Source organism: Corylus avellana, chromosome 10 (assembly GCF_965113065.1).
Source record: "Corylus avellana chromosome 10, dhCorAvel1.hap1.2, whole genome shotgun sequence".
In the NCBI taxonomy this organism is placed as follows: Eukaryota; Viridiplantae; Streptophyta; class Magnoliopsida; order Fagales; family Betulaceae; genus Corylus; species Corylus avellana.
In genome coordinates this window covers 18,904,053-18,930,367 of record NC_142499.1, presented here as the reverse complement: position 1 = coordinate 18,930,367, position 26,315 = coordinate 18,904,053, and the positions used below count along the sequence as shown (strand labels likewise).

Sequence of the window (26,315 nt, the reverse complement as noted above, 5' to 3'; positions counted from 1 at the left end):
AGAGTCTCAAAAATCACTAATTCTGAAGTAACTTTAAAATGTTTGACAAGAGAGAGGAATGTGAGCCAACCTAATAAAGCTGCTAGAATAACTCGCTCAGCAGTTCGAGAAGGTACTGCAATTCAAAATGACAATGTTCAAACACAGACTTGTTCTGAAGACATGAAGTTAAGGGATACAACCAACAAGAGAAGGCTGACCCATTCAGCAATTAATGAAGAAAGGGAAAATTTAGTTATGGAAGTTAAACAAGCTTTGGAAGCTAAGAAGTCAAGTCGTAATACAGAATCAGATTCCCTAGAAAGAAGTTTATCTGTTCCAAGCAATGTGTCTAAAAAGAGCAGTGATGTATCAACAGAGAAGAAAGCAGTATCTTCACCGGTAACCAACAACAGAAGGCTGACACGTTCAGCAGTTAATGAAGAAAGGAAAAATTTAGTTATGGAAGTGAAACAAGCTTTGGAAGCTAAGAAGTCAAGTCGTATTACAGAGTCTGATTCCCCAGAAGGAAGTTTATCTGTTCCTGGGAGCAATGTGTCTAAAAAGAGCAGCGGTGTATCAACAGAGAAGAAAACAATATCTTCACCAGTAACCAACAACAGAACGCTGACCCGTTCAGCAGTTAATGAAGAAAGGGAAAATTTAGTTATGGAAGCTAAACAAGCTTTGGAAGCTAAGAAATCAAGTCGTATTACAGGGTCAAATTCCCCAGAAGGAAGTTTATCTGTTCCCGGGAGCAATGTGTCTAAAAAGAGCAGTGGTGTATCAACAGAGAAGAAAGCAATATCTTCACCGGTAACCAACAATAGAAGGCTGGCCCGTTCAGCAGTTAGTGAAGAAAGGGAAAATTTAATTATGGAAGCTAAGCAATCAAGTCGTATTACAGGGTCCAATTCCACAGAAGGAAGTTTTTCTGTTCCAGGGAACTATGTGTGTAAAAAGAGCAGCAGTGCATCAACAGAGAAGAAAGCAATATCTTCACTGGTAACCAACATCAAAAGGCTGACCCGTTCAACAGTTAATGAAGAAAGGGAAAATTTAGTTATAGAAGTTAAACAAGCTTTGGAAGCTAAGAAGTCAAGTTGTATTACAGAGTCAGATACCCTTGAAGGAAGTTTTTTTGTTCCATGGAGCACTGTGTCTAAAAAGAGCAGCACTTTATCAAGAGAGAAGAAAGCAATATCTTCACCGGTTGATGCTGAGATTAGCATCCCGATTGAGGAAAGAAATAAAAAGCAGATGCCCTGTGCTGTCAAAACCACTCAGCAAAGTGAAGGTTATGTAAATGAACTCAAAATGTTGTCTATTAGGATTTTTATTTCATGTCCAACTATGATAATTATGTTTATTAGCCAGCCTGATCCCAATTGCTACGCAACTGATGTGCAAATTTTTCTTTATGTTTCTCATGGTTGCAAATATTTCTCCATGCTGACCATCTGCAAATTTATTCTCTTTACTTACATTTACATTCTGGGCTTCCATCACCTTTTAGTGTCTTCAAGATCTACCTACGAATCTTTTTAGTGCCATCATTAGGTTTCTTTCCACAGATTACTCCTAGACAAATCTCTGTTTCAACAATTGCTTTAAGCCACACTTTGTCTCCTTTGAGGCTTAACGATGTCTTTTTTCATTCTCTCCCTTTTTTTTTTTCTTTCTTTTTTCTTTCCTGCTCTTTATCGACTGTGACAGAAAGCTCTGAATTTTACAAACCAATTATACCAATTTCTAACTAGATGTATGCAACCCAATGTTTGTTGTGGATGGAATTATAAGTCAATGATGTTTTGATACAAATAATTCCTATATTATTTGCAAAACTATTGATTTTGAATAAGAATGTTCTTGGCTGGCAGGTCTTGCTTCTCCAGCATGCATTTTTCCTCATCCCGGCATCCCAAGTCAAATCTTGAATGTTTGACTGCTTATTTTTCTAATCTTCTAATAGCATTTTGTTGTTACCGGTAGCTTCCAAAATCGTTATTGCCAGCCTGTCATGAATCTGATTAATTTCTATGTTTTACATTTCCCTTGCAGTGATTTTATGTTGGTCTTTGCTATATGTTTTGCTACTAGTTTTCTTTCTATGTTGTTGATTCAAGCTTGAGAAGTAGTTGGCTTCATGTATGATACTGGTTCTCATGATTTATGATGGTTTCTTTATAGCGCTAATTATAGAAAATTCAACAATCTGGGCTTAACCTTGATTAAAAAGTATCCTGAAAAAGGCCTAGCCATTTGGCCCATTTCCTTGTAACACCTGGCGGGCTAGAAAACTGGTAAAATGTCCAAAAGAAGTAAATAAGGGTGGGATGATTTTGCACGCCTGATTGTGCCAATGCAAAGAGGTGCCACCAAACCATGGGTCACATACCCATTTTGTTGACTATATACCGGTGCATTTATTTAAGGTTATATTTTTGGATAGGTATGACAGCCTTGCCTACCAGCAAGGCTCGCTGAGTCTCCATGGGATCCACTGCCACCGGGAGTTTCCGCCCAGGCTGGTGAAATCTAAATGCTTGTGCAACTTAGGAACAGCTTTTAGCAGCTACACTAATTGATAATATTTCTTTCTTTTAGAATATCTTTGTTTTAAGCTTAGCAACGATTTCATGTGTAGTATAATATTGCAGGCAAAGTTTCAGGCAGTAGTCAAGACCGGAAGCGGAAATCAACTTTTTCCAAGAAGCAAGAGCAGCGGTTTTCTCCCAGGCTAAAGTTTCTTCCTAGGACTCGCTCACAAAACAAGTCTTAGCTGATACTTTTTTCAGAAGTGCTACAAATACAAGTTCCAGGAGTACAGCAATAACAGAACTGTCAGAGGTAATACTTGACTTCTTTGATGATATCTTGCTTTGCCTTTTGTCAAGTAAGAAAGGGAGAACCAGGGTTAAATATGGGACTTTCACAAGTTAGGCCTGTATGTAGTAGGATATATGAAGTGGATACTGGAAAATGAGTTAAATATATCAAGCAAACAATTAATTGGATTCTTGGGGCCTTGCCATCTGTTTATGCTCTTCCCTTTATATTTATGTGCAGTGCAAAATGAGTATTAAAGGAAGCAGACAGTTCGAGTAGGATTGAAAAATGTTATTTCTTGCATCACCAAAAACATAAAGTGAAAAAAAAGAAAAAACGATGCTATTCCCACAATCCGCTTGCTGATGACCATATATGATGTCACTGTGGCCTTTAACAAGTAATGTGGAGGGTACATGATCATTACTCGTGGTCGATTGCATTTGAGGTTGTAGTGGAAGCAAATAGTGAGAGTTGCAAACATGTCCCTTAATCCTTTCAGAATTTTTGCCCAAAAAAAAAAAAAAAACGAAGGAACAAAGAAAGATGTGTCCCTTGGCGATTCTTTGCAACTTCATTTTCCAGATCCATTGGGAGAGATTCTACACAGACCCAAGAGTAAATTCTCAAAGCCCAGAAAGACATTAGGAACTCTAATGCAGCCTTTGTGAATCTAGGCTGCCAACTACTTGCGCCCCCACTAGAGTTGTGGAATTCAACCCATTTCCTTTAGGAGTGCTATTACGAGTATTACAAAATTTACTATAAGTTTCATACAAACTGACATGACAATTCACTGAACACTTATCACATCAACCACGAAACAATTATATTTGATTGTGATTGTGATTGATATGCCAATGTTGTGTGAATTGTCATGTCAGTTTTCTTTGACATAGTAGTATGCTAGGGGGGGGGGGGGGGGGGGGGGGTGGTTAGGAGCTGCTTTCGAGCCCATGTATCTAACGACCAGAAATTCTAGTGCCAACGCAAGCTGGTAGTAGGACATAAGTATCTCGAACGGCTGCATCGAACTTCGGCTTCAACCATCTAGGAGGAGGAGGGCTGACAGTAATCCTTTTTGTTTTAGGGTCAATTGACATCCATGCATTCCAGTTTGTTATGCAAGTTTTCTTCTCCGATGATCCCGCCAGAGAATGGGCAGTGGCACCTGTTCCTACGACGGTCGGAGGCCTCTTTTTGTCCAATCTAAAGATCCTCCTTTTCATTATTTGTAATCTTGTACGTAGTTGTACCATCTGTATTACACTTGGTGCTTTCTAGTATCATATATTTCTTATATAAAACTCTCTCACAATCCACATATGGTATCATTATCAGGTTATTAATATGGGAAAAATCAAATCCAACCCTTAGGTTTTCATGCAATTTTAATTTGGTCTTTAGGTTTTTGATTTTAACAATTAGGCCCCTAAATTTTTCTCTAATTTCAAAAGGTCTCGTTGTCAACCTATCGTCCAATTAATTAATGATATACCATTTTAGACCAATCAATTAATGTTACAAGCTCTCATTTGGCATTCTACGTGCCAACTGTACATGCCATGTGGCATTGTTACTTTAAAGGGTTAAATCGTTTTTACAAACCTATAATTTAACGTGAAATCAAATGGACTCCGTGGTTTCAAAAAGTATCATAGATGGTACTTGTGGGCATCTGATAAACGTAATTGGTATATTTGTCCAATAATATAACAACATGCTATGTCAAGTTTTATCACAATGTGACACATGTCCTACACGCCACATCATATATATTATTTAGCAGGTTATAATTCGTGTCATTTGAACTACATGTTTATTTTAAACCACGTCACATCATTTCAAAAATTACCAAAATCGATTTACCCTTCTTGATTTTTCCCTTTTCTTCTACAAGTAAGCATGAACTCATTGTATGAATTCTAGTTTTCTCTTTTTCCCCCAAATCGCATGAACAAGTCGAAGTAGATCCGGCTTTTCCTTTTTCTCCCCAAATTGCACGAGCAAAGGCGCACAAGGAATTGAAAAGGCATTGGTGGCGTAGGGAATTTTGAACCAAATGAAGGATCCCTTGGCATAGATAGGGTCTCTAATTTGATATCTCCATATCTTGGTTTTTGTTTTGGGTATATGAAAATAAATAGATTGAAATTTGAGTGTCAATTGCAGAACTAGTCAAAGTCATCATCTAGGTCTTCTTCGATTGGCCGCACTATAGAGTCCTAGGTATGTAATTGTGGTCGAACCACATCGTTGAAGGCTGCCTGGACTAACCATAACCCTAAAAGACAATTTTGGAGTTGCACCCAAGCATGATAGCAAGATCAGTCCAAAGGAATGGAAAAAACATGCTAGCTAGTGTTGGGATTTTTAATATGGTTAGATTTTTTTTTTTTCTTTTTCAAATATCAAAGAGTTCCAATAGTTGACACTTACTGGTCTGCTATGATTCTTTGTCTTATACATGCAGATGAAAAAATGCCTGCAATTTTTTCTCATGGCACGGCCCTCCAACTTGTCAATGAGGTCTAGAGGTCGGTCTTAACCTGTTGAAAAAGGTTAACTACCTCTAGAATGAAAATGGTAGATATATAACAAGGTTAAGCACCTAGAGAAGGAAGATGACATATATATATGAAAAATATTTAGTATTAATATTAAGTATGTTGTTATTTTGAGATAAAAATTTGGGGAAAATACAATTTACCCCACTTGAACTATTCACCAATTTGCACTTTGACCTCCAATGTTTAAAAAGTGACAATTGGCAGCCCCAAACTTTCAAATTATTGCAATTCGACCATTCTGACTTTTTTTTTTCAAAAAAAAAAAAAAAAATTAAAAATTAAGGGGTGGCCGGACACCCCTTCATTTTTATTTTTTTAACTTGGGATGGGAGCATTTTGGAAAAAAAAATTAGAATGGTCGAATTGCAACAATTTGAAAGTTTTGGGGGGGGGGGAGGGGGTGTGTCAAGTGTCACTTTTTAAACATTGGAGTTCAAAGTGCAAATAAGTGGATAGTTGGGGGGGTAAAATGTATTTGTCACTAAAAATTCTAGATATATCTTTAATCTCCTTGTTATAATTCCCATAAATCTCACACCTACAATGAATAAAACCTAATGTCTTCTTTTATGTATATATCATATCTTTTGTTTTAGAAAAGAAAAAAGAACCCACAAAATGACAAGATCATTAATGAACTCTGCTTCAAGTTGAAATTGTTTATGTCGTGGTCTTGAATTCATGTAATAAAATGAATGGCTTGGGAGTTGGCCGACCAAGTCGCCAACTATTGCACCCAGTCAGACAGCGTTCGCCCTAATCTGCCACACCTGGCGCGCCCCTTACCCTAGGGCACAGGGAGCTCCATCCACCATATGGGTGGTTAACAAATCGGAGGGGTACCCTGCAGTTTATCTCATGATTGTCGGATTGGTTAATTCCAGTACCAACGACCCCATTGGATCAATAACTCCAAAATATCATCCAACACGGCCAATCCACTTGCCAATGTTATTTATCCAAATAACGTATTGTGGAAAAGAAAAATCAAGGGTTGACTTTTACTGTCACGTCTTCTTAATAATATAATAATCGTATAAAAGTTTACTAAATAGTATTTCTTCCGGTCCCAAACATAAAACCTTTGTCGTTTCATATTTGATACATGCTATAATTTTGTCCGTTTCAAAGCACAAGTCTAATTAGCATTATATTCTTTTAGTGGGCGAATTAGTGCGGGCTTAGAAAAAAAAAAAAAAAAAAAATACAGGTATATTGGTGAGTGAACAAAGTTCTTCTTTAAACTGGGTTAGTAAAAATTTTGTCAACTCAGTCTATGAAATTGATATTTATCATTAGAGACTAAAGCACACGTGATTCTTATATGTAAGAATCGCATATTCTAAAGACATTATATTAAAAATACATGTGAGAATCGCATACTTTAAAGACAAATATAAGCTTATATTAAAAATGTATCAATTTAATAAACTGAATTAAAAGAATATCCTCTAACTTAATTAGTTTGGACGAAAACTTTATTTTCATCTTTGAATTTTTTTTTTTTTTTTTAATGATTAGGACTGTTTATAAGCATTCATTATTGTTAGTTGAGAAAGCAACAATTAGACTTTTTATTATGCTAGGAAATAGTATTAATTGTATTGTTTCATATGTCTTTTATAAAAATATATTTATTCTAAGAGAAAAGCATTGATCACTAAAATATGTCGATTGAGGAATGAGTATTGGCATATTGATTTGTCATGTATATCTCAAATCGACTTAATACGGCAAACTCTTTTGTCTGTGTTGCATGCTAAATGACGTGTCATTGTGATTGGCTAGCTAGTTGGTGAGAGCATGTGGTTAGCATCTTGCAGGGGTTTTGGTTCACTTATTTTCCTTGGTTGTCTGTTCTCCACAATTCGCCAAGTGTACGTGGAGAAACAAAAAGTCTTTACTATTCTCCCTGCCACCCAATATATATATATATATATATATTGGGATACAAGCAAACAAACAGTTCCTTGAATGTTGGATGCTTGTTATGAAAAAAACACAATCTGGAAATCTCTCTCAATGTAAAATGACAGACAATAGAAGTCAAATATCAAGTTAATTCACTTGAGACATGCATTTCAAGCTTTAATTTAGTACAAATAATTAATGAAATCAAGGATAAAATATGGATGCTTATGCTTAATTTAATTAACCACCATTCTACTGCTTCAAATTAATAGGATTATTTTGATGGAAGAAAATAAAATCTTAATTATAAAATATATATTATACGTTTCCCGAGTCATGCTCTCATGGCTATATGAACCTCTCTCAATAGTGAGGCATAAACTATAATACTTTTCCTCATATTATTTACACATAATTAACTCCCTTTAAATTTTTAAATTTCTCAGTACTGATTTTTAGTTTTGGAATGAGAATGTCATGCTAGGGATCGAATGAGGGGCTACTAGAACAAGGCCAATCCGCAAAGCAAATCCTTGGCCGACAACACTCGCCTTCACCAGACCCCCCCTGCTAAATTAGGGTAGAGTTTACATAAGGTGAGGGGGAGGACTAGCATAAACATGCCCTAATCACACTTTCCTTCGTACTCCAAATAAACCTAATCTCACTCTCTCTCACTAACTTAAGCATCGGAGGTGGTGCTGCCACCACCAACGATGCGCCACTCTGACTCTTAATTTTTTTGCATGACTTTTATATCGAGAACTAGGCGTGCATGGTCATTGTATTAACAAGTTTATTATTGATTCCCTTATTTATACATCAACTCTCTTTTCTTTTTCTTTTTTCTTTTTTTCTTTTTTTTCTTTTTTCATCCTTGATCCTCCCTCCTATTTCTCACATTGCAACAATCTTTTTTTTTTTTTGAAGTGTGCAACTCTATCTTTTTAAGTTAATTATATCAGTTAATTCTACTTAAATTATCTCTAAAAATTAATAGGATTATGCAATTAATGAGACTCATCAACCATTTATAAATTTAAAACTATGACATTAATTAGCATGAGGATTTACCATTCATTACTCAACAACCTATACGTACGAATGATGTTAAATTGTCTTGGCTCTCTCTCTCTATCTCTATCTCAAGTATAAACTCGTGCTACATAAAAATTAAAAAATTAAAAAAAAAAAAAAAAAAAAGACGAAAAATCTTTCAAGGGTAGGGCCATTTCGTCTACCTATCATTGTCAGGCAAATCTTAGACTCATACAAAACGTCACATCTACACTAATCGAATAAGACTCCGACTTTGCCAACATGCATGAACCCAAAAAATTATTTAGACCTTGTAAAGAAAAATGTTTTGTTTTGGGGGAGGCGGGCCACCATAGCAAAAGACAACTGTCAACTGGACACTCTTTGGAAGAAGTTAAGACTTCAAGTCTTCAATTATTCACACTATAAATTACTCCTTAAAACACTTAATTCCACATTTCTCCTCTCCTACAAACCCAGATGTCCCAACTCTTTGGAACAAACAAACAACGTTTGCATATATATACACAACAACTCTCATGCCCACAACACTAAACAATTGCCAAATGCCATCAACAACAGATCAGCAAACGCAAGCCCTGTGGCGTGTGCGTCTAGCCTCCGCATTTCGGACCATTCTAGCGTGCACCATAGTCGCCTGCACCACCCTGTACGGCCCACCGCCCGTCAGGCAATTACTAGAATATCCAGCTTTTTCTTACGTGACCACCATCCTGATCGTCTCCGACGCGACGCTAGGAGACGCCCTGAGAGGCTGCTGGCATGCCCTTCTCGCTACTCTTCAGGTTATGGCGCTCTCCGTACTCAGCCTCTGGGTGATCGGACCTGGCTGGTTTACCGTTTGGGCAGCGGCGGCCGCGGTGGCAGTCAATGCGTTCGTGGTGGCTGTGCCGGAGTCGACGCACTTGATGTGTAAGCGGATTGCATTTGGGCAGATTGTGATTGTGTATGTGGGTGCTGTGGTTCATGGTGCAAAAACTGGAGCTCTCATGCACCCGGTTCATGTCGCGGCTAGTACAGGGCTCGGAGCCTTGGCTTCTGTCCTGGCCATGTTGTTTCCCTACCCCCACCTAGCCTACTACGAGGTAATTACTAATTCATTTGCATGCTAATTTAATTTACTCTTTCAATAAGTTTGGCTATCTCTTAATCCAAACCATAATAAATTCACAAAGACAAGTAACTTTTGGATGGGCGTCAGTAATGCTATTTAATATATGATTATATAATTAGGATGACGTGACAGTAAAAATTAATGTTTATTTTAATTTTTTTTTTAAAAAAGTGTTAATCTAAAGATTGATTTTCACTGCTATATCATTAAATTATATGACAGTCATATAACAGTGAGTGCGTTTGGGATTATGATTTCACAAGAATAATCTGCGTTTTTAAAAGATATTGCAAAATGTAAGGCGTTTGGCATTGCGATTTAAAATAGAAAAAAAAAATCTGCGATTTTTATAAGCAGGTTAGGAGTGCTTATTTGAAAAAACACGAATTTAAACCAAAATTACGATTTCTCCTAACAAATATTTAATAAAAAAGTATTTTTTAACCTTTTTTACCAAACACCTTTGCGATTTTAAAAAGTAGCGATTTCAAAAATGCAATTTTTAAAATCGCACTTATTGAAATTACAATCCTAAACGGATCATAAATAACATTATTCATGTAACATATTTCTTACTACAATTTTCAACAGAAACAACTATGCAACTTTCTACTTTCTTTAAATATTGTTTTTATTGTTGTTTATTCCTTACTTAGAGAGAAATGAGAAAAAAAAATAATAAAAAAAAATGCTTGCAAGATGCTTCAATGGGCTTTCAAATATGAAAGTTCACTGTAACAAATTTTAGCAAAAAAAATTATTTTGAAGTGTTTGCTGAGGAAAAAACATAGCTCAAAATAACTATATTTGACTATGAATAGTTATTTAGATCATCTGTTGGAGATGCTCTAAGCAAGACAAAGATGCTTTGTCTTTGGTCTTCGACTCATTTGTCTTATGAAATCTGCTATTTCCTTACATTACAGGTAAGGAAAACATGGCGGTTATATGGTGAAAATGCTTGTGAGAGGTTAAGAACCTTCATGGACGCTTTCTCTGCTCAAGACAACACAACTGCCCTTGATCTGATTTCTCAAGCAAGCTCCCTTAGTAAAGCAGGAGCCAAACTTCTTCAAAGTATAAAAGACAATCAAGTAAGCAACCATTGGCAAAGCTTCTACTATATATATATATATATATGTTGAACCCAATTTTATGCAAATGCTGAAATCAGCCATTTCCTTGTGATCAACAGGAAGGCATGCTATGGGAAAGACCCCAGATGAAATTCTTAAACCGCAGTTGCATTGACCAAGGAGAAAAGTTACGACACATTGAAATACCAATAAGAGGGATGGAAATGGCCTTAACTTCTTGCATTTCTTGCACTGTTAGCATGATGGATGAAGAACTCAGAGAAGTTTTAGGCAATTTGGAAGTACATATAGGCCAAAAATTCAAGCAGCCTGAGTTCTCTATGCCTTTTGATGCAAAAATTTTAGACAAGTCCCTATGGAAGTTCCATAACATTTCCATTACCCAAAAAGAGCTGCCAGTTTTCTTCTTCTTCTTCTGTTTGAAACTCCTCATAGATGACTCTCCCATTGCTCGAATACTTGAGTGTGACACTGAAGAATCCGGTGCTTTAGAAAAACAAGACGTGTGTAGTAGCTTCAATAGGGCTTGGAGCAGTCTTGACATAAAACCAAGCAACCAGAGTTTGGTTTTTGCTTTCAAGTGTTCACTTTCTCTAGGTTTTGCTGTGTTGTTTGGTTTGATATATACCAAAGAAAATGGATATTGGTCAGGACTCACGATTGCCATCAGTTTTGTAACAGGAAGACAACCCATATTTACAGTTGCAAATGCTCGAGCACAAGGCACAGCAATGGGATCAGTCTATGGAATCCTATGCTGCTTTATTTTCCAAAGATTTGAGGATTTAAGGTTCATGCTACTACTACCTTGGACTGTTTTCACTAGCTTTCTAATGCATAGCCGAATGTATGGAAAAGCTGGTGGAATTTCAGCAGTTACAGGGGCTTTATTAATATTAGGTAGGAAAAATTATGGTCGTCCAAGTGAGTTTGCAATTGCTAGAATCACAGAAGCCTGCATTGGATTAATTTGTTTCCTCATTGTAGAGATTCTCTTGAATCCTGCAAGAGCAGCAACTCTGGCCAAAACTGAACTTTCAAGGAGCTTGGGGGCATTTGAAGATTGGATCAACATGGTTCCTTGTTCCAGCCAGAAGAACGGGCAAGCTCCAACCTTTCTGGCACTGAGAGAAAAGCAGAACAAGCTGAAAAGTCATGTCAATGAATTAGAAAAGTTCATTGCAGAGGCAGAGTTGGAGCCTAATTTCTGGTTCTTGCCTTTCCATGGCTCTTGTTATGGTAAGCTCCTCAGATCTTTGTTAAAGATGGTGGACCTTCTACCCTTTTTGGCCTATCAAATAGAATTCATCTCACAAGTAACAGAAATATCAAGAGTTGATATTAAGGAGCTCCAAGAACACATGAATAATAATCTAGAGTTATTCAAGAAAAAAGTTAGCTCTTCATTGAAATGCCTCGAAAAGGTAATCTCAATCAAGACCCTTACAGCACTGGAAAAAGAGTTACAAAAGAAAATTGTTTCTCATGACATTGAGTTAGGAAAATTTCCAAATGCAAATGCATTTGGACTGTTGGGCACAAATGAAGAAGAGGTTGAAAGCATTGTAAACCCTTTTCTTCAAAACTTGAATGAAGAAGCTGGCAAGATTTGTGCTAACAAAGGTGAGGACAAGCTTAAGAGCCAAATAGTTCTTTGTTTGAGTGGCCTAGGCTTCTGCATCAGCAATTTGATAAGAGAAACAATGGAGATCGAGAAAGAAGTAAAAGAACTAGTCAAATGGGAGAATCCCTCAAGCCTTGTAAATTGGAACGAAATTTCTTGTAAAATTAGTGCTTTGTGTACATAATATATACCTCATCCATCTAAATTTAAATATCTTGGCTGAAGTGGTAAGATTAGTGATCTTCCTAAAATTTTATTCACCTTTTTTTTTTTTTTTTTTTTTAATAATTTTTTTTTTATTATTTTTTTTTTATAAATAATTCAATAGAGGTGTAGAGGGGCGCAACCAAAGTTAGAGAATGTACACAAGAGAAACACCCAATGAAGGGAAGAAAAAAAAATCAAGAAATTCCAAGAAATTAAAAAAATGAGAACATAATGGCTTTTACTTTTGTCACATTTCTCTTAACAATATTCGACTTTTTGAGCATTGTGTTCTCTCCAAATACGCTACACTGAGCACAATGGATGGAATCATCTTCTGAACTTCTATATTGGAGTGTATTTCAAACTGTCATTTCTAACAAGCCAACAACTCCACCACCAATTAGGGCATGACCCATTCCATCCCAAATAGATGAAAGATCGATTCCCACAAGTTTCTGACTACTTCGAAATGAAGCAATAGTTGGTCAATGGTTCCCCCGCTCTTCATACACATACAACTCTAACCACCGGTATGATGCGCCTCTCTCAAGCTATCCATAGTTGGAATCTTCCCTAAAGCTATCGTGCATATAAAGAACACCACTTTTGAAGGAATCTTATTCTTCCAAATACTATTCAAAGAAAAAGGAATCATCAGCTTAATTACGTTAGTATTTTGTAGTGGATCTCTACAAAATAAAGAGATTACTTCGAATCTATTCCAGTCCTTTTAGAAACTGTGATTTGAGAAATCGTAAAGATCGCTAAATCATGATAAATTATAAAGAGTGTCAAATCAACACTTACCTCAAAGAAAATTATAAAGAATGTTAAATCATCACTTATTTCAAAAGATTAAGCTCAAACTTTACTTCAGTAAATAGATTGTGAATTACAGAGATAAGATATAAACTCGAGACCTTTATTTTGATATTGTGTTAAATTATCAGTTATCCTAAAAGCTTAAACTGATAAGAAATTTTTAATTTAATTAATATTCTATCATATATTAATTGACAATGACTTCTCAAAATTTGGTAATTTTAACTTCATTAACAATCGGTTACAATCCAAACGTGGAGATTAATATTCAAGGAAAACCACCCAAACTAAGAAAACAATTTTCATAAATTCCCCTTCTCTCTCGTTTCTCTCTTTGTACAATTCTCTTCCCGCTATATCAGTTTCAACAAACTAACTGACACATGGCCCATGGGCCTCTCTAACAGTTACTTACAACATTACAGTTGGCCCAAAATTTTGTTCAATCACAATAGTAAGGATATATATTTACAGCCCTTCAAGGGAAGTCAATTTGATCAGCTGCCACATCAGCTACCATTTTTTGACAAATCAGCTAAACCCAACCTACACACCCGCCACCCAAACAATTTCAATAGAACTCGTAAAGAAAGAAATGATTCACGTAAATTTTTTTCTTAATCTTTTCTTCATCTCATTCTACAAATTCAATAGATCAACCATTAAATTTGTGGACTCCACACAAATTCAATAGTAGATTCATTCATTTACTATAAGGATGGTTGAAAAATGAATTAATTCGACCTTTCTCTTTCTCCCATATCTTGCCACTTGTTATTCTTTTGAAAAGAAGAGAGGATTATTTGTCTTAATAGCGAATCATATGCTGGAAAGGAAATTCAAAGCAAGCGGTGAGATCAAGCTAGAATCCTTCTTTTACGGTGGCATTAAGTGGGGAAAAGAGTCTTCCAAGTGGAGTTCCAAAAAAAATGGAGAGAGAAGCTGTAGCTGGCTTGGAGAAAAGGAATCCATTTACATTTTTGTTAAATTTATGGAAAGTCTATTCAAAATAAGCTCACTATAAAAAAAAAACTATTATTTTCTGTCGTTTCTACAGTACACGTTTTGTTGCCACATCACTAATTTTTTGACGTAGCAAAATTACCACATCAGAAAATTTTTTGCTGACGCGTGAATAGTGCCACATCAAAATTTTTTGACGTGACAAAACAAACACGTCAATAAATTCTAACGTGTTAGATATTGCCACGTCATTAAATTTTTAAGGATTTTAAAATTTTAAAAATTATATATTTTCTGACGTGTCAAAATTTTACACCTAAGAAAATTCGGATGCAGTAAACTGCCACGTCATAATTTTTTGACGTGGCAATTTACCACGTCGGAAAATTCTGAGGTCTTGGACTCTGGTTTTTTTTTTTTTTAATCAAACTTTAAAGAAAAAAGTACATGGAAAAATAAAATTGATGATAAACACTTCGGATTAGTTTAGGGTCATTAGAGATTATGCCCGAAAATATGATCAGTTTAATAAATAAATGAGTAAAGGACTCTTTTTCACTCTCACACTCTCTGACGTAACTTTTAAAATTACCATTAGATTAAAAGTCAATAATAATCATATCCATCGCAAATCTAGTAGTGATTTTAAAAGTAATGTGAGAGTAAGAGTAATAGTTTATCAAAATTCAATAATAATGCATTATAAATCCATCATTTTAAATATGAGAGAGTAGCGGTTCTAACTAACAACTTCTCCAAGAGCTTGCAAATGGAGGCGAACAATGCATGGTAGCCGATTCTATTAAAACGCACAGTATGGTGTCTCATCTTTTCCTTAGGTTTAATAATATTATCTTATACATTATTTTAGTATGCATTCAAATTCCATGATTCCACTCAGCCTTGCACTGGATAAGCCATGCCATAATTATTATTATTGTTAGTAAATGCTAAATAGGTAAAATTTGTGGAGCTTGATCTCTACGCGGAGTTTGCGAGAGTTAGCCGGCCGGCAAAGATGAAAACCTTGCTCGATTTTCACTCGACGGTTGCTCGAGCGAGCGAGAGCTTAAGATAGAAACTTGCTCAAGCGAGAGAAGCAGACAAAAACATTGCTCGACCTTCACGTGATAGGCGCTAGCTCAAGCGAGTTTGTGGGAATTTTTATAGCCCTAGCTAGCTAGGGCGGCTGACACCCAAACACACATATATTTATACATTATTGTATACTCCCAAGTCAGAGAAGAAAAAAAAAATTCTAGTAATTTGTATTCTTTCATCGTCGTAATAAAAACATTGTTAATTACAATACTGTGGACGTAGCCCTAATTTCAATCAACCACGTCTTTGTCTTTGAATATGTGATTGTTTTGTTCTTTTGTGCTTCATGATATGTAAATGAGCAATGAGACGATATTACGCACTAAAACGCACAGCACTACAATGTGGCCCTATCGTGACGAAGAGGCTAAAGGGACAGGCATTGGATGTGCTGCATATGTGTCACATTTTTGCCATATGTGCCAACCAGCAGAGAGAAGGGTTAATTAGCATCTTCCAGCTATTTCCTTCACCTTAGAATGTAATTCCTCTCATTTATGTTCTCCACGCATGTGTGCCATTTGCAATGGCTCTTTGGAATTTTCCTGGCAACTAACAAGAAGCACATGTTCATTGATGATATTAGAATTCAAGATTCGATTATTTGATCCTAGCTAGCTTGCAATGGTGCTTGAAGAAAAAGACAAACTACAAAATTACATATTTTTTATAAATAAACTCATGAATTATAGCTGAATGAAGCCGACAAAAGAAAGGAAATACACTAACTATAAAATCAAGAAATAATATTTAGAATATTTATAATAGCTAATATGGTAGTGAATGAAGAATATTACCATAATATGCTAAGATATCATGAAAATATTTTGACACAAATAGGGCAGTGAATATGCTGAGAGTACTATGGAATTATTTTGGCACAAATATGGTAATATTGTAACAAGAGTACTATACTAACATCCTCCTTCAAACTCTAACTGGCGAAGTCAACTTGAATTTGGAAATAAGATCACCAAAACAACCTGATGAATGAGATTTCATGAGGATGTTGGCAAGCTAATCTTCGGAGGAGACTGGTCGTAGATTAAGGTACCTTGCTAAAGATGATGTCGGCTGAAGCAACAATCAATCTCGATATGTTTGGTGCGCTCAAGTAAAGCATTATTATGGAAAATCTATATTGGACTATGATTATCACAATGAATAGGAGAACTAGCGGTCTAAGGGGCATTCATGTTTGTCAAAAGTTAGCGTAACCACAAAAGTTCATATGTAGTACTATGTCAACATGCGCGCAATACCCAGCCTCAATGTTGGATTGGGCAACACCACATTTCAAAGTCTTTGGATTAGCCGCATTTCATATCGATGTTGTAATAGTTGGTCTCACCTTCTTTCTGTTTAGGTACCGTACATAAACTTCTCCTGTGACATAACGTCATAATTTTTGCCCTTTTAGAAAAACATCCATAGTTTGAGTCCACATATTATAGTTAGATCCATCCAAAATATTGTCAATAGAATTGTAGAAAATAAGCTTGTGTTTATGATGTGTAAAGTGTACAATAAAATGACCTATTTATAGTTGAATTATGAATGAAGCTGGTAAAAAAATGAAAACACATTAAATATCGAATTAAAAAATAATACCTAAAATATTTACAATAGTTAATGTTGGTGTGATTTTGGGTCCAAGAATATGTAACCTCCACAGTTTTCTTCGTGGTTGAGCTGAGGGGGGACCCCTCCAATTTGACAATGGTGTGTCTGCAAAACAAAGAAGCCGTCAAAGGGTCCCCTGTTGGGTACGAAGACATTCTGATGATTAAGTAAGCATAATTGTTTTTGGAGTAAGAAAAATGATGGAAAATTCTTTTTGGCTTCTAATGAACCAGCATGCATGAAAGAGAGAGAGAAAGATGCGTGAGAGAGAGATTTTTGGGAGAGGACACTACAAAAAAACAAATTTTTTTTTACTGAAATTTTCTGACGTTTCTTGGTGTCTGACACGTAAGAAAATTTTTCTGACGTGTCGTTTCTGACGCGTGTTGATTGTCAGAAACGTAGGTGTCAGCAAAAAATTTTTACTGACGTGTTAGAGGGTAGAACGTCAGAATTTTCTGACGTTCTAATATACCACACGTCAGAAAAATTGCTGACGTGGTAAATGTTATCACGTCAGAAAATAAATTTTTTTCTTTTTTAAAATTTTTTCTGCAGGAGTGGTCTAGAGATTAAATTAATTTAATCTTTATTAATTTAAATTAATCAGAGATTTTTTCTTTATTAATTTAAATTAATTTTCAATTCAATTATTTTTTTTTTTAGGAATTTCTCTGCACCCCACTCGAGTGGCCGGTGCAGAGATTTTCGTTTCTCTGCAGGAGAGGTGCAGAGAAACGAAAATTTTTTTGCTTCTTTTCTCAATTTTTTCTTTCTCTCTTCTTTTCTCCGGCCAGCTCGATCTCCATTTTCTCACTCTCTCTCTCTTCTTTTCAATCTCCATTTTCAAAAATTCAAACCCAAAAAATCTTCAAAAAATCAATCTGAAAACCCAAAAACCCAAATGTCAAACTCAACAAATCTTCAAAAACCCAAAAATCTTCTAATCTTCTTATCTTCTAGAAGAGATCGATCTCTTCTAGTATTAAGGGAATTTCTGACGTGCCACACATGGCACGTCAGGAGTTTTTATAAAAAGATTAAAATCTAATTAATATATTTTCTGACGGGTAAAGCACCACGTCAGAAAATTCAGAAAAAAAATTATATAATTATTTATTTATATATATACAATAAATAATTAATTCTTGTATCATAATTTTCTGACGTGGTGGTGTGCCACGTCAGAAAATTCTGACGCAGCAAACGTGGCAACGTCAAAAAATATATATTTTTTATGTTTTAAAATTTGTAACAATTTTCTGACGTTGGAGTATTTAACACGTCAGAATTTTCTGACGTGTTAAAACTAACACGTCAGAAAATTCTGACGTGGTACTATTCACACGTAAGAAAAAAAATTTCTGACGTAGTAAAATTCCAACGTCAGAAAATTAATGACGTGGCAACAATACATGTACTGTAGACACGTCAGAAAATCCTATTTTTTTTGTAGTGGGAGGAAGAAGAAGTCCCTTTCTTCCCCAACCGTCAATATGGAAATAAATAAAGAATAGTATCATATTATACTGAGATCAGTATATTACAAAGATATGGTAATGAAGCATTGTATCTTGGACATAAGCAAGAGAAATGCTATTTTGTATTCTCTCACAACATACTCATTCCACCTTTAAGTCAATCTTAATTAAAAATGAAAAATAAAAAATAAAAAATCAATATAGTATGCCACATCAACAGAACATTTCTAGATAAATAAACCTTTCACGCAATTATCAAAATAGAAGGTAGCTAGCTAGAACCGATATGCTTGAACCCCCAAGCTTGTGCTTCAACGGACGTTGTAGAATTGTAGAATTTCAGACTTTACTGTGTATATCTATATATTTGAACACCCTAATAAATAACTTGAAGGTTCCACATTTTGAATGACTTTCAAGGCCTTTTTACCCACTAATTGTACTATTAGTACTTATTCTAATATAGTAAAAAATAAAAACGATCCATGTCTAACCTCCAATCTTTTGCCATAATGCTCCTTTCAAAATTCCATACTTTAGAACTTAATATTCACACCTTTACTTAATCTCAAAAGTGGTTAGGTCCACACGTACGCTAGAGTCCGAGTTCAATGCATTGAAGTTTTGGTAGGCTTGAATCATGTAATCAATCGAATTTAAAAGATTGATACCCGCAGCCACTAAACGTACGGTTCCATAAAAGACCAGTACTGTATTAGTTCTCTCCTATAAATCCTCTTCCAAGCTCTTCACTTGAAGCGTACAACACAACACACACAATAAAAAAGACCACATTAAAAAGTCCCTTTGTTAGCCACCAAATGCAAAGAATAAGGAACACAAAGAACCCAACCCGTGAATTGTGGCTCGAGCGCCTAGGGTCGGCGTTAAGGACCATTCTGGCCTGCTCCATAGTTGGCTGCACCGCCCTCTACGGACCGGTTACCCTCCAACGCTTACTAGCATATCCAGCTTTCTCTTACCTAACAACTGTTCTAATCGTTTCAGACGCGACGCTTGATGACACCCTAAGAGGCTTTTGGCATGCTTTCTACGCTACACTTCAGGTTACAATCCTCTCGGCACTCGGCTTGTGGCTGGTTGGGCCTGCCCGGTTTACTAACGGCCTGGCGGCGGCTGCGGTGGCGCTCAGCACTTTTGCGGTGGCATTGCCGGAGTCAACACACTTGATGACTAAAAGATTAGCGTTTGGGGAGATTGTGATCGTGTACGTGGGGGTAGTAATCCAAGGGGCGGAAACTAAAGTCATTGAGCACCTCATTCGTGTGGCATCAAGCGTGGCTCTCGGAGCCATGGCTTCGGTTCTAGCTATGTTCTTTCCATACCCTCGGCTGGCCTACAATGAGGTATTAATAATTAATTAGTATTTTTATGTCTAAACATTCTCTTGAATACTGCTACGCTAAGCTACCTTCGAATTCGATGGGATTTTTTTTTTTTTTTTTTCACTACGGCTCCGTTTGCTAATGGACTCAAAAAACGTCTCATACTATTTCTCTTGAAATCAACCTTTCAGCATTTTTACTTTTTACATCACATTAATCACTTTTTATTACTATTCAAATAAAAAAATTCATTACAAGTCAATTTTTTTTTTTTTTTTTTTTTCATACAAAACATTCTTATTTTAAATCTGCTACAGATTTAAGCCACTTCTTTTAACATGACGGGTTGTACTGTAGGACGAGATAAGCCTACTTGTCCATGTAGGGCTACATGTACCCTTTTTGTTTAGGAAAAAGGGGCGGTGGGGAATGGGTTAATTGGCATGATAGTTAACCAGAAGGAGCGGCCAAGCTTGGGAATAGTTTAATATGCTCTTCTTTTCTTTTTCTTTTTCTTTTTTTTATGCCACGGTCAATCAGTACACAATTATGCATGGACTTTATACTCGCAAGATGTAAATTCCAAGCTCCCATGTCTGCCCCTCCAAACCAATGAGAAAGACAGTTCTTTTCTTGATTTCTTAGTTACTTGGGGCTTGTCGGGAAACAATATCATGAACTAATATTAATTATACGATTCTTGAGTTATGGTTAAAAGATAATGTTCTTAGGTTGACATGAATTGAGATTCCCTCTAATTGAGGAGAAATTAGAGATTCTCCAATTATTAATAGTGACCCTTCATTTTAAATCTAATGGTCTATAAAATATTAGCTGCTTGTATATAACTGAGGCATTAAATGCTGGTTTTTGTTTTACCGAGGTTTAAATGATTTTATAGACCATTAGATTTAAAATGAAGCTCCACGATTAACAATTGGAGAATTTCCAATTTCTCCTCAATTGGTTAACTATTATGTTTTTAATTTGCTTCATCTCTCGATTCTTTGATAATGGGACCGATCGAGACCCTTGTAATCTACAAGTAGCCATGAGGGTATTCACATTCTATGCCGAATTGAAGAAGCCATAGACTAGGTATGTGGCATGTGGGCTCGCAATACTATGGATTGAATCATTGAAATTCGCAGTAATTAGTTGTTTGAATTTTAAGTAATTTAAGTAGATTCTATATAGGACCACCTACTTGATGAATTTTAAGTAATTTAAGTAGATTCTATATAGGACCACCTACTTGAGCAAGTAGGTCTCATATGTGCCCTTTTACATTAAAAGTCCAAATTGCTAGTAATTTGAGTAACTAATTGTTGTGAATCAGGAGCTTGCCGGTTGTCAAAGTGTACCCTTGAAAAGTACAAATAAAATGAGGTTTCTCTATATTACAGGTGAGGAAAACATGCCAATTATATGCTGAAAATGCTTCGAAGAGGTTAGGGAACTTGGCGGAGGCCTTTTTCGCCCCAGACAACTCAATTGCCTCTAACTTGGTCTCCCAAGCAAATTTCCTTTCTGAAGCAAGATCTAAGTTTCTTATAAGTATACAAAAAAATATGGTAAGCTAATATAACAGAATTGTTCTACTAATGCATATTATGATTGGTAGCTTAGCTTTCCTAGCTTCTTTTCCTCTTAAAGCATTCACATCCGACTCAACAAAAGTTTAGCTAAATTTAGCCAAAATATCATCCTCTTTTTTTTTCTTTTTTTTTTTTTCTTTTTCTGCTTTAGCTATCCACTTTTTTAAAGTACTTACATCTAGCTCACCATTTTAAATTTTAACTATCAAATTTTAACATTTTATTTAAAATTTATTTATTTTATTCTTTATATAGTTCTATGAGAGAGGATAGAGAAGTTTAAATGATTTTTAATTAAAAGAGAGATGATGAAATGATTTTTTTTTTTTTTTTTTTTTATTAATACAACTATAGATTTGTTGTTGAGCACTGTAGCTCCTCAGCAAACTCTTAGCTAGTTTGCTAAGCTTGATGGATAGTAATTTTAATACTATAGAATGCTATTTTGTTAAGTTAGATGTGAACGATCTAAGCTTTTGGTTGTTCAAATAGCTAAAACTCACATCCTTCCTATGCCAGGACGGCATGTTGTGGGATAGACCTTGGTTACCATTCTTCAGAGCCAGTTGCATGAACCTAGGAGAACAGTTGCAAGAAATGGAAATACCAATAAGAGGGATGGAAATTGCAGTAACTTCTTGTCAGTCCTTCCCTGTAAGCATCAAAGGTGAAGAAGAGCTAAGAAATGTCTTGCAAAGTTTGACAGAACAAATGGGAAAACTAGAGCAAGCCAAGTGTTATGTGCCGTTTGGTGCAACAGCAGCTCAAGAAAAAGCAATAAATTTTTTAGAAAAATTCAATCGGAACCTTGAAAACATTTCGATAACCCCTGAAGATCTACCAGCTTCATTCTTCATCTATTGCACAGAACTCTTAAACGACTTACTCATTCCCCAAAATCCTAATTGCATTATGGAAATTGACCCTCAAAAGAACAACAATGAAGAATCGAGTCATTCAGAGAAACAAGCCCATTATATCTTCCAGGCGACCTGGAGACTTCTGAACTTAAGGCCAACCAGACAGAATTTGGTATTTGCATTCAAGTGCTCAGTTTCTTTAGGTCTCGCCGTGCTATTTGGTCTCATATATAACATAGAAAATGGATACTGGTCAGGACTCACAATTGCCATTACTTTTGAAATGGGACGACATGCAGTGTTTTCAGTTGCCAATGCTCGAGCACAAGGGACGGCAATGGGATCGGTGTACGGAATCCTCTGTTGCTTTATTTTGCAAAATCATGTGGGTTTTCGGCTTTTACCGCTTCTTCCTTGGATCATCTTTACCAGTTTCCTGAGGCATAGCCGGATGTATGGCCAAGCCGGTGGGATTTCAGCAGTTATAGGAGCATTGTTGATATTGGGTAGGAAAAATTATGGCCCTCCTGGCGAGTTTTCGATTGCTAGAATCACAGAGGCATCAATTGGGTTAGTTTGTTTCATAATGGTAGAAATACTTGTGCACCCCGTACGAGCAGCAACTCTGGCCAAAACTAAACTGTCAAGAATCTTTGGGGCACTTCAAGGGTGTTTCAAGGACACGGTTCTTCACGCCAAGCAGAACATGCGCTCTTCAATTTTCCCCGCAATGAGAGAAAAGCACAAGAAGCTAAGAGCCCAAGTCAATGAACTAGAGAAGCTGATCACAGAAGCAGAGTTGGAACCAAATTTCTGGTTCTCGTCTTTCCCCTGTGATTCTTACAAAAAGCTCCCAGTATCCTTATTAAAAATGGGGGATCTTTTACTCTTTGCGAGTTGTACAATAGAAATTATAGAATTTCTCTCACAAGTATCATCGAGAGCTGGAGTTGCTTTGGAGGAGCTCCAAGAACACATTAGTAATGATTTAGAGCTTTTCAAGAAAGAAGTTGGCTCTACATTAAAATGCCTGGAACAGGTTACTTCAATCGAGTCTCTTGCAGCACTTGAAAAAAAATTGCAGAAGAAAAACGCATCAAATGACATTGAGTTGGGAACATCAACAAATGCAAATCCATTCAGGGTTTCAAGTGCAGATGAAGACGAGGTTGAGAACATTGTAAGCTCCTTTCTCCGACATTCAAGGGAAGTGGCTGACAAAATGAATACCAGCTTAGGAGAGGACAAGCTCAAAAACAAAATGGTTCTTTGTCTATGTGGCCTAGGGTTCAGCATCAATACTCTGATGAAAGAGACCATGAAGATCAAGAAAGAAGTAAAAGAACTAGTCAAATGGGAGAATCCTTCAAGCCACATAAATTTGTATGAAATTTCCTGTAAAGTTAATGCTCTGCATACATAACATATCTCGCATTACAACCACCAAGTAACATTCAGAAGCATGCTGGCTCATCATAAATCCACCACCACCACCACAACCTAGAAACCTTTAGGATTGAGGTTTGCTTATGACAATCATGCAACCACACTTAAGGCAATAGAAATATAGAAAGACTAATGCTACACATACTCCCACTTCCTTACACTCACTTCTCCACACTTATGGGTGGCTTTTAAAATTACTATTGGATTTGGGATGGATTTTTATTAGATTTTAATCCAATGGTAGTTTTAAAAACCACCTATGGACGTGGAGAAGTGAATGTAAGGAAGTGGCGGTAAAACCCAAGCTATTGACAAACTGTTAGAACCGTCCTATCAAGGTACATCTCCACCATCCTTAACAAATAACAGAATTCAAAAGTCCCATGTCAGGTCACACCAGGCACTTAACTGCATTCAATCAAATCACAAGCCACAAAATGTCAAATGCTCTTACATGTCCTCAAAGCCTCCTGTGACTTGGTTAGATTAAGGACTCAACTGCAAAAGCCTAATCCTTGTTGCAAGAATAAGGCAAAACCCTGCTTCACTATTTGCAATTGGATGACAGTAGAAATGTGACCTCAAATCTTCTAAGCTAAGATTGCCAACAATAGAGATGATACTAGATAATTTCATGTGATGGTCATAGATTTTTTTTTTTAAAAAAAAAATAAAAAATCTTACACTAAAATTCCTTAATGAGAGATCATTTTTCATCCCTAGGGATATATCTGGATTTCCTACACACATAATTTCCAGCTCCCCTACGCCACCGTGCCACCAACAGCCAACAGCCAACAACCATGAGGTTGGAGACAGGACCAATATATCAAAAATCATAATTAATAGCATCACCAAAACTAATGCAGTCACTGAAACGCGTACACAAAGCAGGAACATATTACTGAACGGATTGAGTTTTCTTGAAAACAAAGCAGAAAAGTGACGGGGGCTGTAGGAGCACCATACTATTGCATGTAAGATTCAAAACAGGCATTCATGGTTGCAAAGCAACAATTTTGACTACATCAACTTATATCCATTTCTGAAACAGTCTACAAAAATGGCATGACATCCCTATCACAAACACATAAAAGACTGAGAAAAACTTTAGTTGCCTTCGTATTTCGGGTCAGCCATCACATAATGATACGCTATCACCAGTACAAAAATGAAGACGCCAAGAAAATTGGCAAAGAAACCGAGGTCTTGATCGTCAATCATCTGTTAACATAGCATGGAAATAATAGGAACTTAGAACCATGTCCCAAAACATCAAAATATCATTTCTCATTGTTGTCAACTAGGAATTCCTAGAGGTAAACAAGATCAGTAAATAGATGTCATATCAAAGGTAAATTCAAGCTCAAACTATATATTTATAAGTACCGAATTCACATGAATACTCTAGAAAATTTTAATTTCTCATCACAGAGAAACAAAATCTACGATCGTCCAAACAGAGATCAAGGAATATAATCCAAATGCAACCGAAGTTGAACACTGACTTTTTCTTTTAAATTCAAATTAAGTGTATTTAATTTTACGCATTAGAAGTTCCAGAACAAAATCTAACAAGAAATGCAATCCGGAAGAGAAATTAGACTCCCAAAATTGATAAAGCCAAAACCCTAATTTTTCTTTTTTGTTGAATAAAATTACAAATGAATGCGGGATCTAAGGCAACCCTAGAATCAACAATGGGATCGAAATTTTGAGATCAAACAAATGAGAGTTCAGAAAGGGAAAAAGGCGAAGGTTGAGAAGCTTACGATGTCACGCAGGGATTGTTCGTCTCGATCTCGATCACGACCGCGAAGTGAGAAGCTCTTCCAACTTGACTCTCGAGGCTATGGAAATCTGGCTGGAAACTGATAATATAGTCTACAGGGCTGCGTAGTGGGCCGAACCATTTATAGTCAGAGGTATTGGGCAAAAAAATGGGCCCGGGCAGGCGTAGTTGGGCCTGGACCCCTGTTGATAAATGTCCATTCACAACTGCTCATACGATTTGCGACAAATATTTCTTACAAACTGAATTGAATTGAAGGAATTTCATCAAATTCAGTTTGTGAAATTTTTTTTTTTTGTCAAATATGAAAATGAAAGTTATTTTAAAGTGTTGAGTCTCACACAAAAAATAAAAAATAAAAGATAAAAAGATAATCTGAATAAATAAAAAACTTAAGTATAAAAATTTACTTTGAAGATACTAAAAGATATTGATGCTATGAGCCTATGATACTATTAAATGAGAAATGTTAGGTGTTCTCTTACTGTTTTCTTTGTGTCCTCTTACTTGTAGGTAAATATTATTTTACAAATAAAAAGACGATTGCTCTTATTTCACTCACTTAGTTTTTATAAAATAAAGGAAATATTAGGTGTTCTTTTAGTGTTCTTCTGGTGTCCTCTTAATTGTGATGTGGCTTTTAAAATTACCAATAGATTAAAATAAAATAATGATTTTTTTTTTGACATGTCCACACAAGGGAAGGAGGATGGGGGGATTCGAAATAGTGCCCTTCGCTTCATGAGACGTGGTCTACAGACGATTGAACTATTCCTTAAGGACAGCTCAATAATCTTAAAAGCCAATAATGATAATCTTAAATTCAACGATAATTTTAAAAGTTATATCACAGTTAAAAAAATCCTAAAAAAAAAATACTTAATATTTTTCAT

The 26,315-nt window shown here is 35.9% G+C and overlaps 4 protein-coding genes across 10 annotated transcripts in view; 3 read left to right on the top strand and 1 right to left on the bottom strand.

The window, feature by feature from the left end:
* The window catches only part of LOC132192206 (uncharacterized), a 9,688-nt gene extending 5,558 nt beyond the window's left edge, over window positions 1-4,130 (top strand). For 3 of the 7 annotated variants that reach the window (XM_059607477.2, XM_059607476.2, XM_059607479.2), the window contains one exon: window positions 1-2,733. This exon is cut by the window's left edge and continues 470 nt beyond it. In XM_059607477.2, the coding sequence (XP_059463460.2) occupies window positions 1-1,527 (1,527 nt within the window). In that variant the 3' untranslated portion in view covers window positions 1,528-2,733. Of the gene's footprint in view, window positions 3,017-3,048; window positions 3,723-3,898 lie in introns of those variants that run through there. The other 4 variants (XR_009441324.2, XR_009441325.2, XR_009441323.2 and 1 more) reach the window with 4 other exon arrangements.
* Window positions 4,131-8,833: 4,703 nt separating this feature from the next.
* LOC132161925 (uncharacterized) lies at window positions 8,834-12,369 on the top strand. Its single transcript, XM_059572146.2, has 3 exons — window positions 8,834-9,433; window positions 10,389-10,556; window positions 10,658-12,369. The coding sequence occupies exons 1-3, from the start codon at window positions 8,867-8,869 to the stop codon at window positions 12,365-12,367; spliced, it is 2,445 nt and encodes an 814-aa protein (XP_059428129.2). The 5' UTR covers window positions 8,834-8,866; the 3' UTR covers window positions 12,368-12,369.
* Window positions 12,370-19,201: 6,832 nt separating this feature from the next.
* LOC132162411 (uncharacterized) lies at window positions 19,202-23,607 on the top strand. Its single transcript, XM_088511425.1, has 3 exons — window positions 19,202-19,747; window positions 21,133-21,300; window positions 21,844-23,607. Exons 1-3 carry the CDS (start codon window positions 19,202-19,204, stop codon window positions 23,605-23,607), a joined length of 2,478 nt encoding a protein of 825 aa, XP_088367551.1.
* Window positions 23,608-24,503: 896 nt separating this feature from the next.
* On the bottom strand, window positions 24,504-25,500 carry LOC148583462 (dolichyl-diphosphooligosaccharide-protein glycosyltransferase subunit). Its single transcript, XM_088511288.1, has 2 exons — window positions 25,403-25,500; window positions 24,504-24,854 (listed from the first exon to the last, which is right to left on the bottom strand). The coding sequence occupies exon 2, from the start codon at window positions 24,852-24,854 to the stop codon at window positions 24,741-24,743; it is 114 nt and encodes a 37-aa protein (XP_088367414.1). The 5' UTR covers window positions 25,403-25,500; the 3' UTR covers window positions 24,504-24,740.
* Between the last annotated feature and the right edge of the window lie 815 nt (window positions 25,501-26,315).